Below are 12,500 nucleotides of genomic sequence, written 5' to 3' on the forward strand. Positions count from 1 at the left end.
AATGTATGAGGCTGAAAGAAGTACCATTTTTGAGATATGATTGTAAGTATAAGTATGATGGGTGTTTCAAGACTCCATGAGAAATATTTAAGTAAGGCACAGATCATACGTTAGAAAAAGCTATATAATATGGTAGACCAGAGTGTGGAAAAAAAAAAAATTAATGATTGACAAAGTGAATGTGATAAGTAGAAATGGAGTGAGCCTGAGAGGAAAACCATGAACAAAATGGATTAAATGAAAACAGCTTTGGATGCAAGTGGTATACCTACGCAACAGGGTAAGAAAGTGCTAAAAATTGGAATCTGTAGATTCTGAATGAATCCAGGCCAATGAGATGCTCCCCATATCTACTCCATAGATGAATGGACAAGAAGAGGTGGTTGCCATATGGTGAAGTGGTGGGGGTAACCCAGCTTTGACTGATCGACCCTCCTGCAGAAAAGCTACAACATGCTGTGCTGTGTTTGACCTAAGTAATATTATGAGGTGAAAATCAACTCTTTGTTCCTCCCAACATGCTTAGAGGGACAGCTGCTGGGTGAGTGGGTCTGTAGGTGTAGGCATGTTTTAATTTAGCCACCCCCATTTATAAGTAAGGGCAGAGCATTTGTGTATATCTATACATTTACCCAATTCTATCACACAGGTAACTTGCACTGACCAAACATTCACCAAACCTGGTTGTAATCATATGCAATATGTTTTGGTTATGTAATTAAACCAATTGGGTAGCCATCTTATGAGTCATTAAGCAATGCATGAGTCATTCATTTACTTTGAGATACATTCATTCATTCCTGAGTAAGGCCTTATTTTCTACCATAAAGTTTATATGTTCTGGTTTCAGTCTGCTGTAAGCCTAAGCTATCAGTTAATAGTGTTACTTGGTGTCGACAGGACAAAAATCCTAATGACACAGATGGTGAGCAGGTGAGCAGTGTTATTTTGTACAGCTAACAAGTCTAAGAAGTCTAATAATGCTCTCACAGTTTCGACACAAAATGTATTAGTTTGCTTGTTTAGCACCTGATCAATGAGAGACAACACTATATTTGAGAACAAGACAGCCAGGGATTCCTGTGATCATTTCAATAAATACCTAATACTGTTCCTAGGCTAAGGACAGAATTTCTGGTTATTGTCAATGAAATATTAATGTACTAATTACACGACTTTCTACGGATATTTCTACTTAAAGCCACTGAAAGTCAGAAAATTTTGACATTTTTTTTAACTTGATAATTCCCTTTAGAAAACTTATCTCAAAGCACATAAGAAAAATAAAGTGAAAATGACTAACCACCCAAATCTTATTCAAGCCACTGATTGCATTCTCTTTCCCTTCTTAGCATGCATAAAGCTTGCTTCACTTATCTACAATCAATAAAGTTGGTTCAAGTCACCCAACTTTCATTATAAATCTAATACAATTTTGTATCAATAAATCAAATCTGCAAGTAATGGACTAAAAGTTCTCAAACTTCAGTCAAGTTCTTTGATTTTGCAATATCCGACTACTCTTATGCTAATTATTTGTATTCCCATCTCAAAATACAAATCTTACTTTCCAATTACTTGTCACAATATAATTTAATCACTGTTCATGGTTTCTTTCAGATAACTTAAAAGTTAGGCGCCCCAACTAGTTCCCGATGACTATTTCCCAAGTTGTCACGAAAACTTCAATCTGGAATACATATTTTCAAAGATATCAGTGACATGCCACAAAAGGACCTTGACTTCATACTGCATGCAATTATGCGAAAGTAAGCGTTCATTAGTTACCTGGTGTAGTACTCATGTTGTAAAAATGTCAGTCAAGCAACTTCTCGAAAAAGTTTCAGAAACCTCAGTTGACGTGTTAACCACCGGCTCGCTGGCAAGTCACAACTGTTGGAACAGAGACCTGAGCGAGTTTAATGACGTTTTTAATTTCTGGACAACATATAAATATTGTTATAAATAACTTATTTCCCAAACATTAATTACTAGGTTAACTAATAAAAGTTAAAGGTTATAGTTAAAATTCATGATGTGTCATTAATGAAATTAACACTTTGTACATATCATAAGTAAAACATGTTATTGTTTACATGGACAACATTCTCCCAATAGTAAAATTGAGTCTTATAAAGGGTACTTACATAGTTTCAGTTTTCTATAAGCATGTTGTGGACACTGAATTATATTAAGATTTGTAACAGCACGAACATGTTCCCTTAATTATTACAAATATCAAAGTATATGCCTTTATATAGAATGTGTTAATATTGGAACTGTCAATTGCGGGTCGGGTGGTACTGTAGAGGGAGGATTGACGTCTGCCAAGTGTTGAGAATACTGCATGTAAGTGAATGAACGTTGCTGTGTTCCATAGTTGTTTCGAAACCTGAAACAACTTTTATGATTAGTGTAACTATGAACTATGTAATGGTACGGATTTGAATTATGATGAGCTTTCTTCGTGGTACGATACGGGACGTAATAACAAGTCATAACCTCCCCGTATGGGTGTTGACTGCAAGTTTTATGGGTCAATATTTCAGGGGCTTTAGTGACATTCCTATGGACCAAAGTCACGCAGCATACTTTTATAACTTAATACTAATCTCCACTAAAAAAAGGTGATCACTTTTAACTCGTGCCTCACTCTTCGGCTACCCTTCAATCTCCCTATTACTGCCTCTGAGTCTGACTCTATCTCTTCAGTATGGTTATTGTGTAGGTACGCCCACAAAAAAACCACGAATTATTGTTGCATATGAAAGACAACTTTATTAGAAACAAAATGCTTTTTAGATTTTTTAAATAGCTTGAAAAGTAAGGGAGATACGATTTTTTGAATTATTTTTTAGCCCGCATTTTTGGCTAGACTTTACCATAACAAAGTGTTACAATTAAAGGTGGTAATTTGTAAAGATTTCGGTAAAGAAATACACATTAACTCTAAACCACTGGTCCAATTTTATTAAAATTCGGAATACTTGGGTTTTATGGATCAACAAATCACATGACCCTGTCAAAAACAATCACAATGTGAGACATCTCCATCATACCATATTTGCCTTTTCATGGCAACCATGAAGCTGTCAATTTTCAGATTATCGTCAATAAAATCCAAATCGCTGGCCCAATTGACATGCAACTTGGCATGTGAAGGTTTTATGGGTCAACAAATTACCTGAGCATATCAATAACACTGCAGGACCTTCCTCTTAGACCGTTTTTACTAACACCTATCACGTTGCCATGGCAACTGTTGCCAATTTAGAAGTAATCAAGATTTTACAAACCGCTGGCCCAATTGACTTGCAACTGGGCATGTGAAGGTTTTATGGGTCAACAAATTACCTGAGCATATCAATAACACTGCAGGACCTTCCTCTTAGACCGTTTTTACTAACACCTATCATGTTTCCATGTAAACAAAATCAAACACGAACTGGATGCATCAGATTCATGGGTGATATGCCTACATATAATGCTGCTAAGCTCAAACATCAAGTGATCAACGATCTTAAGCTTCTCATTTCCGGGAGAAAATAGGTTTATAAAACTTATTTATGTAACTTAAAATTATGTTTAGTGATGCCTTACCTTAATATTTTTACTCGGTAAACTATGTTGCTGAGTTTGATAACCAAATTTCCGTTTAAATCGCTGAAAAATTGTTTCTATTTCAAGAATTGGGCATACACTTGCTAAACAACAAGGTAATTTGAATATCTTGCGCATGCGCTGAACATGGGAAGCATTCAAATTAAACTAAACAAAAGCTAGTGGGCCGCAACAAATGGCAATGTACACAGTACATGGTCGACAGTGGCTCCGCGCGTGGATTCGGGCGTACCTATATTGTATACAACTATGTTACTATAGAAGCCCTGGTTACTTTTAACAAAATAATGTCATAGACTTTCAAGACTTTGGTAAATTATTGTCTTTACCAAATTGCAATGTGCAGGGAAAGAGAAACACTTATAAGATATTCAATATTGACTATTGTCTATGGCTATGCATTAAAATTTAACCACTTCAATACGGGACTTAAATCTCGCGGGCAGCAGCCAATGCCAGCCGTACGACATAACGAAATAATATTCGCATCATAAAATATAGTCGCCGCTTATATCGATCGTTCTCTCTTTCACACCCGCGAATTTTGAAAACCACAGAGAAAGGGATAAATGGCGCATTTGTGAGAATGTAAAAACACAGGAGCGACTACAATAAATATAATCAAGACGACGAAATGGCAGCGTCGCGAATCCACTTGCTCCCTCATGACGCCTACGTGTGCGGCGGCACCGTATGGAAGGGGTTAAGCACCCAAAATTGGCTTTGAATATATGGATTTGTTCATATTCTATTGCATATATATTTTTTCTTTAGGTTATTCCACTAATCAAATTTCATTCACCCACACAGAAGATTTATATCCTTCATGCACTTTGTCTTGCTCAGTTTCATTCACTGAACTTGTGTTACTCTTGTCCAAGATTTTGAGGTTTATGCCAATTATACTCACTTGTTTCACTAACCTGAGCACAGTTATTATGCCACCCTTCTCTTCTTTTTTTGGGGGAAAATTCTCCTTTGAGCTAATTGCTGTCTTACCACCACCTCATGGTGTCCTTTGGGATTGACGACCACGAGGGAAGTCACTGATAAGAAGGTAGCAACTGCAGATGGTAATCTCTGAAAGCTTGTAGTTATAATCCATATGGTTGGCAGTACAGGGGCCAATGGTCACCCCATTACGGGGACCAGAGCAGCAATAGGGCTTGGCAACCACCTGCATGTATGAGCAACCCTGTTCAGAATTCACTCTACACACTCCACATGGGAAGGGACTAGAAAAGATGCCCCAAACATAGCCTGCCCTACCCTCACATGGCTGGGGAGCCATCTATAGTAAGGCCACCTAATCTGTAGACATAGTCATAACACAATTCAAAGAGTAGAAGCAAGGAAAGAGCAGCACTCCTTAGACTTGACCAAACCCCCTACTGTACCACTCACTGTTACCTCCCCATCAAGGATGAACCCTCTTCCCCCAGAACCAATTTGACCCAATGACTGAGCAGTATTTACTCCTCCCCACCCCATCCTAGGAAATAACTGTTGCAGCAGAATAGAAATTGAGTCACTGCCATTAGTTGATCCTCCAGTACTGTTAAGCAGTATTGCATTCTCAAAATTGCCCCACACTTCTAACTCTCATGTATACTCATACATAGATGAAGTGAACCCTAATATAGACTACCTAAAAGTTTTGGTGTTAGACACTACAAGTGAACTGTGTTTGGCTAAAGTGTCCTTTCAAAGTAAATAGGACCAAATGTGGCCCTAGTCAAATAGATCCCTGATAGTGGAGCCTGAATTTGGAACCCAACATGAACACTTCATACCCTCTCAATCTTTGCTAGTGCCCTAATCCAAAACGAAGTACATGAAACATTTATCAACAATGGGAATAGTCATTATCTTATCATACCATGACTACAGGAATACTCTCAGATTCAAAACTCTGAGATGAAGTACGGGAGCAAGGAGTAATCCAAGTCTTCTATACAAAAATGAATGAATATATAAATAAACAGTGTAAAGATCTCATCCTCCACACTGATATAATTTTTCACCATAATCCAGTATTCATCCCACTTTTCTGTAGGGTACTGATATGCAACTTAAAAAAAATACTAATCACACCAACACTACTGTTTCAATTACCCACACTTTGGGTACATCAAGAAAGCATATTTATTTATCTAATTGTGTACAGGAAAGGAGCTAAGCTTATGGGATTCTTTCTTATTCTCCAATTATCACAATGCTTCTTATGTATCCTTTTCATTTTGCACAATGCAATTTTGATTGCAAAATCCTCTGCCTTTGAGATTCAGAATGTATCAGCTCATAAGAGACTAGAATCCAAGTGAGATCTATATCTGAAACTGAAATCACCTATGCAGAAGCTCTGCAAGCTGCCACCATGGTTCTGCCCCACCCCAAACTCTTGGCATTTTTTTGCTTGCAACTCCACTAATCAAGACCATAAATGCAATGTAAGGACCCACTTCTGCCAGTCCCCCTCACTCCACTGCACAGCTTACACTAGTCCACTATATCCACCCACCATGGACCCATCCCCCTTCACTTGACCCACTATTCAAAATCCTCTCCTTGTCATCCAAAGAAGAGAACCAGCTTCCCAAATGATGCAGTGCAATAATTAATAGAAAGTATTATACCTTACAAAGTACCAACCATCCACCCACATAAAAAGTACCCCTCCCCTCCCAAAATGTCCTGTATAGGATACTGACTGCACAAGTTTTGAAGATGGGTGGCAGGGAGATGATTCTCTCTGATGCCCATTTTGCAGGATCACCACAAGCAGGTATTCATCATTGGTCCCAAAATTTACATATATATATATATATATATATATATATATATATTATATATATATATATATATATATATATATATATATATATATATATATATATATATATATATATATATAACAAAAAGGCCCTTTCTTCCATATAAGGTGAATGGCCAATTCAAAGCATATATCCACCACCTTTCATCCATCCCACACCCACCCAAAAAGTTATTTATTGATGAAGGGTCATCCCTGTCTCTCCACCCACTACTTGGGTCAGAGGCAGTGCTGTAAGACACAGCACCTGTACAGTAGGGCCAAACAACTGGCAGAGATATGTAATAATGGTAATTGATGCCTTGAGTTTCAATAATTGGAAACCAGCAGCTGTGCAGCAACAGGCAGTGGTCCTTGAGACCTCTCATAAATTTCTTTGAAAAGGAACACTGGGCTGGTGTCTGTGCTGTATTAGTGTGGGAATGTTTCTGTCACTGACTTATGATGATAGACAGAGGGGAGCAGATACCACTTGTCATCACTTTAAGCTTATGTGAAAAGGTGGAGGAAATACAGTCAAAGTTAATAGATATCTTGGATCTGGTCAGACAACTGCATATCACACCAAGGACTGCATCTTTAGGTGGAATTGATGGCATTTGTGTGTTTTGAAGATGGGCAGCAGGGAGATGATCCTCTCTAATGCCTGTTAGGCAGGACCATCACTTATAGGCATAACTTGTTGACAAACATAAGAGTGACATTTCACTACTTAGCCAGAGGGACTATGAAAAAGCTCATAGAAAATTTAACCTGCCTCAGATTAGAGCATGCAGCAATGGTGTTGTCTCCACACAAAAATAAAGATGTGAAAAGGATCCAGAGAACGCAACAAAACAGCAACCAAAATGGTGCCCAGCCTAGCAAAGAGATTTGGTAAGGAAAGAGTATGAAACTGAAACTGTTCTTAAGAGAAAAAATGTAACATGCTTGCTGTGTTCAGATCTGTGAAAGGAATGTCAGAATTTACAAAGATCTCTTTGTTTGGGAAAGAAGAGCAACAAAAAGTAATGTAAATTAAAAAGACCAATTTACTTGAAGGATATCAAGAAAGACAGAATGATCCTCAACTTAGCAGATGGACCACAGCGAAGATTAGACAAATTTTACCCACCCTCATTAGAAGAAAGCTGAGAGGGATGATGTTATTCTTATGTGCAGATCTGTGAAAGAAGTGGACAGAATTGACAAATAATTTGGTTTGGCACAGAAGAACAGCAAGAAGTTTTGAAAAAAAAAGGCTAGAGCTGGAAGAATATAAAGAAATATAGTTTTCTTTACAGGTGCATTGATTTGTGGAATAGCTTAGGTGAGGAAATAGTTCAATAAAATAAAAGAATATATAGGCAAGTTTGACCAGTGGAGATGTAAAGACAGGATCCCATGAGTATAGCACTTCCTATACATTACAATTGGAGAAATGCATATGTACAGTGCCCAACACTGGTAGAAAACAGACATAACCATAGCTGAACTGAGATGAATACCTTTGGACAGGAACCTGAGAGGGCAGTCATTTTCCTCCATAACCCACTGACACTGAGAGTTAGCCAACAATAACATACATATACCAAGGCTTTTTCCCCCATACAAGGGAGGTAGCCAAAAAGGAAAAGGCATAAAATCATTCCCACCCATTCCATCCCTGAATACACTCCACTCCCCTCCACCCTCCTTCTCATTTTAGCACCTCCTGGATGACAGGTCATCCCTGCACCTTGTCCACTGCCCTGGGTCAGAAGCAGTGTCGCAAGACACAGCACATCCACAGCAAGGCTACTTCATTAAATCGGTGACCCCCCCCTCTCCGTCCCCCCCATGCATAAAAGGAGGAAGACAGGGAGAAATCCCTTCGGGCTGCGTCAAAATTTGCTCACACATACTACCTCACCCCCCCATCCCCCCCCACCCATTCCACCTCATGCATCACAACATCATCCATATAGAACCATTCTCCATTCACCCCTGTCTTCTGTCCTCTCCCATCCTTCCTCAACAGACATTCCCCTCTTTCCCAAAGCCCCCTTCACCCCATCCATCCACCTCATCCTAGGACGTCTCTTCATGTTCACTCCCTCCACATCTGCCTTCCATACCCCTTTTACTAGTCTTCACTCATTCTCTCCAAGTGTCCAAACCATCCTAATACTCTTTCATCAACCCTATCTCCCAACTCCCTTTCCACCCCTGTTCTCCTCCTCACCTCCTCATTCCTCACTCTATCCAGCCTAGTAACCCCCATCATACTTCTCAGACACCTCATCTCAAACACATTCAAACTCCTTCTCTCTTCCTCTCTTATGTTCATGTTTCTGCCCCATATAGTGCTGTTGGCACAATCACTCCTTCATATAGTCTCCTCTTAGCATCCATTCCCAAATGTCTATTCCTCATTACACTTTTTAATCCACCAAGGCATTTACTCGCTTCTCTCAATCTACACTCCACCTTTTCCTGCCACATTTGCACCCAAGTATCTAAAACTATCCACTTCCTCCAGTCGCTCTCCCTTAATGCTCACTTCCAGACTACTGCCACTTTCACCCCTTGTACATCTCATCACCTTACTTTTACCCACATTTATCTTCAGCTTTCTTCTATCACACACTCTCCCAAACTCTGTCACCAACTTCCTCAATCCCTCCTCCGATCCTGCCACAAGCGCAGTGTCGTCTGCAAACAACAGCTGGCTCACCTCCCACTTTTCTCCATTTTCTTTAACCATCTCCAATCCCTGACCCACTGCCCTTGCATTTACCTCTTGCACTACCCCATCTTTATTTAGCCAAGGAGAACCCCTTCTACATTCAGAGGATTAAAATTTTGTGCAAACCTCAAATATGTACATAGGATTAAAAGTTGTTGTGTTTTTCTTTTTCTCACTTGCACAGGTTTATAAATTTTGAAAAACTAAAAGTTTACATTGTTTTTAGGGATCACCTTCAGTCTTATTTTGAAATTTAAATTCCATACTGTATGTTTTTGGGAAGTTCAGGTAAAGAAATTAAGGGTTTTTAGTATCTTGGCTCCTTGTGGATGAAGATTCATCACTGTCCCTGCCCATGGCCTGGGTCATAAGTAATGCAACAAGACACAGCACATCTACAGTAGTGCCAGCCATTTTATTTAAACAGGAATTCTCCCTCTTTGTCTCCTCTGTTTTCACAAAAGGGGATGAAGGAGTGTTTATGTGTAAATACAAGTAAAGTGGCTGGCCCTGCTATGAATGTGCTGTGTCTTACTGCATTGGTTCTGACTCAGGCAGTTGGTGGGGACAGGGATGACCCTTCATCCACAGGAAGGTAAGATAAAAGGGTAATGATTGACAGGTGGGTGTAGGATAGGTAGGGGTGGGTGCATGCCTTGGAATTCAATAACTGGTCAATAAGAATGTCATCATTTAAAGAGTGTTGAATGTTTATTTCAGTACAATACTGGAGAATGTCTGAAGTAATAGGTGGCACCGTGAGACTTGCAAGAGAATCGGGTTCAAGACTTGTTGCATTAGTTACAGGTTTCCATTTTGTTATTTATTTTTTATCCAAAATTATTGTCAGGTGGTGGATAGTTTGATGTGTCTGAGAGTATTATTGCACATAGTGATGTGGTTGAGTGATGCACACAAGAAAATTTGCTGTTTGACCAGGTCATAATGCGCTTAAAACTTTGAATGTTTCATAGTTACAATGTACAAGCACATTATGTGGATGATTGCTTAATTAAGAGCTTGGCCTTTGATCTGTCCTTTGTGCTTAGAGAGATGCCCATACAAGTTTTTATCATCAATTAGACGAACCCATACCCATTTTAAATTGTAATGTCTTTTACTTCCTTTCTCTCTTACAGCCAATATGGAGTTTGCTGAATTAATTCGTATATCTCGTTGTGACCGGGTGATGCTTCATCAGCCTCACAAAGCTGTGTTGGATGGCACACTTTGTATAACTGGTCACCATCTGATTGTGTCATCCAGAGATGAAGAACCACAAGAATTATGGGTAAGTTGATGTGAGTGTAATGTTGTTGGCCATAGTTTAATTTTTTGAACATATATTATGTGCATAATTATTTGTTGCAAATATAACCATACAACAAATTTTTTGTTGTAAAAGCATAGACTTGTTTACAAAGGTTCACATTTGTGCCACAAATCCTCATATTTTTGATGCCCCAACACATGCTGGTCAGTTACCACTGGAGTGTTAGTAAACAATTCTGTTGAAACTACTCTCAGATCTGGTACAGTTTCCTTTCCTAATTGGCTTTTTTTTTTTGGGGGGGGGAGGAACTCAATTTTATCTTGATGATATTGTAGGATTTGTGTCTCTCTACACAGCAGGTAAAACAATAAAAGATATGACAATAGAAAGGCTTGGAAACCCATTTCCAAACCTTGTTATGGTAGACCACATAAAACTCCATCCAAGACTTAAAAAATTTATCAAGAATTAAGCTGATAAAAATCCAAAGCTTTCAGCATGGGAATTTTTTTTATTGCTGCTTAAAATTTAAAGAACAGGTAAAAGATTATTTTGAGGATTTCATTGAAGATTGGCCTGAGAACTCTCCTGACATCAGTACCCTAGAGGACTTGTGAGCTCTCATCTTTAGGGATCTTAAATGCAAAGATACTTCCTCCCAAAACTTGATTCCTGCATTCAGGAAATTTGTACTTATTTTAATGAATCAAAATTGCAAAACCTGGATCAGTCTTTCCAAATACTTACAACAGGTTATCAAGAATTAAGGAAGCACTATATAGGACTACATGGGAAGTATTGATTATATGACACCTTAAACATTTAGTCTACAATAACCTACCACCTATGCTACACATTACATCCACATAAAAACACATTCATGCTCAAATTACAAAACAGTCTCTTCAGAATAAACCACCAAACAGCCTACTCCATCAAACTACCCTAGACATCAGCACCACATAAAAATCCTTCACAAAAGAAGTAAGAACTACACCAGCATGCTTGTGTTCAGGTCACTATCCATTACTAAGAATAGGCCTGGCTACAGAAACAAATTATTCCAGGTGCAACCACATAAAGGATGCTGAACACTTCATCTTGCACTGCCCTACCCTAGCTATACCCAGACAACAACACAATATTTCTTCTTTTTTTGACTTATGGACCAGCCCAGTGGCTATTACCAGTCACCTGTATTGGTTGTATATTACAAAGGAGGAGCATGCTGACAGGAGACCTTTTGGTCCATAACTAGGTTGGATATGAAAAAATTATAATAATGATAAATAAATAAATAGAAAATATAATATGAATAATAATAAATAAAATAAATAATAAATGCATAAGTATAGTTAAATAATAAACAGATAAACAGTAAATAATAAATTGAACAGATAAGCAGTAATAAATGAAAATCAAGCAAATAATAACACAAATAATATAGAATAAATGGCAGGCATTACAGCATCTTGCTGAGGTGTTTATCTAAACGAATCTTAAAGCTTTGAACTGAACTACAATGCACTGCCTTTATAGGAAGTTTATTCCATTCATTAACTACATGGTTGGTGAATTTGTTTCTACCCACTTCCAAATTAAATCTATTTCCTGACAGTTTGAGATCATTATTTCTTGTTGGATTCTCATTCAATGTGAAAATTTTGTCACTTATGATGTTGTCGATTCCTTTTAGAATCGTAAAGACCTGTATCAAGTGACCTCTGAGTCTACACTTTTTTAGGGAAAACAGATTCATATGTTTTAGTCAATTTTCGTATGATTTATCTTTTTATATTTGGAATCAGTTTTGTGGGTCACCATTGAATTCAATGATTATTACTCTACAGTATGTTTTCCAGTGGTTTTTGATTTAGGAATTTTCTTCATTCAGCTCCTACATAGCAACATAGACACTGTTGAACGCAGACAACAGGGAATGACTGGAGGCACACTATGGCTTAAATGTAAGGACCTTCGAATTCTTCAGTTAGACATTATTGGAGCAGATCAGTTTGCCAAGGTGTCTGACACACTAGAGGACCTCACTAGAGTTGGTAAGACAT

The 12,500-nt window shown here is 38.2% G+C and overlaps 2 protein-coding genes across 7 annotated transcripts in view; one reads left to right on the forward strand and one right to left on the reverse strand.

Annotated features, from left to right (window-relative positions):
• LOC143036438 (tumor protein D52-like) overlaps nt 1-2,166 on the reverse strand; it is a 126,909-nt gene extending 124,743 nt beyond the window's left edge. For 3 of the 5 annotated variants that reach the window (XM_076203795.1, XM_076203794.1, XM_076203791.1), the window contains exon 1: nt 1,789-1,893. In XM_076203795.1, coding sequence (XP_076059910.1) covers nt 1,789-1,804 — 16 coding nt within the window. In that variant the 5' untranslated portion in view covers nt 1,805-1,893. Of the gene's footprint in view, nt 1-1,788; nt 1,910-2,147 lie in introns of those variants that run through there. The other 2 variants (XM_076203792.1, XM_076203790.1) reach the window with 2 other exon arrangements.
• The window catches only part of LOC143036439 (myotubularin-related protein 9-like), a 15,823-nt gene continuing 5,389 nt past the window's right edge, over nt 2,067-12,500 (forward strand). Inside the window, exons 1-3 of one of the 2 annotated variants that reach the window (XM_076203796.1) lie at nt 2,067-2,139; nt 10,301-10,452; nt 12,329-12,491. In XM_076203796.1, coding sequence (XP_076059911.1) covers nt 2,097-2,139; nt 10,301-10,452; nt 12,329-12,491 — 358 coding nt within the window. In that variant the 5' untranslated portion in view covers nt 2,067-2,096. Of the gene's footprint in view, nt 2,140-2,196; nt 2,350-10,300; nt 10,453-12,328; nt 12,492-12,500 lie in introns of those variants that run through there. The other variant, XM_076203797.1, reaches the window with a different exon arrangement.

Source organism: Oratosquilla oratoria, chromosome 20, assembly GCF_046742065.1.
Source record: "Oratosquilla oratoria isolate Oo_2021 chromosome 20, ASM4674206v1, whole genome shotgun sequence".
Classification (NCBI taxonomy): domain Eukaryota; kingdom Metazoa; phylum Arthropoda; class Malacostraca; order Stomatopoda; family Squillidae; genus Oratosquilla; species Oratosquilla oratoria.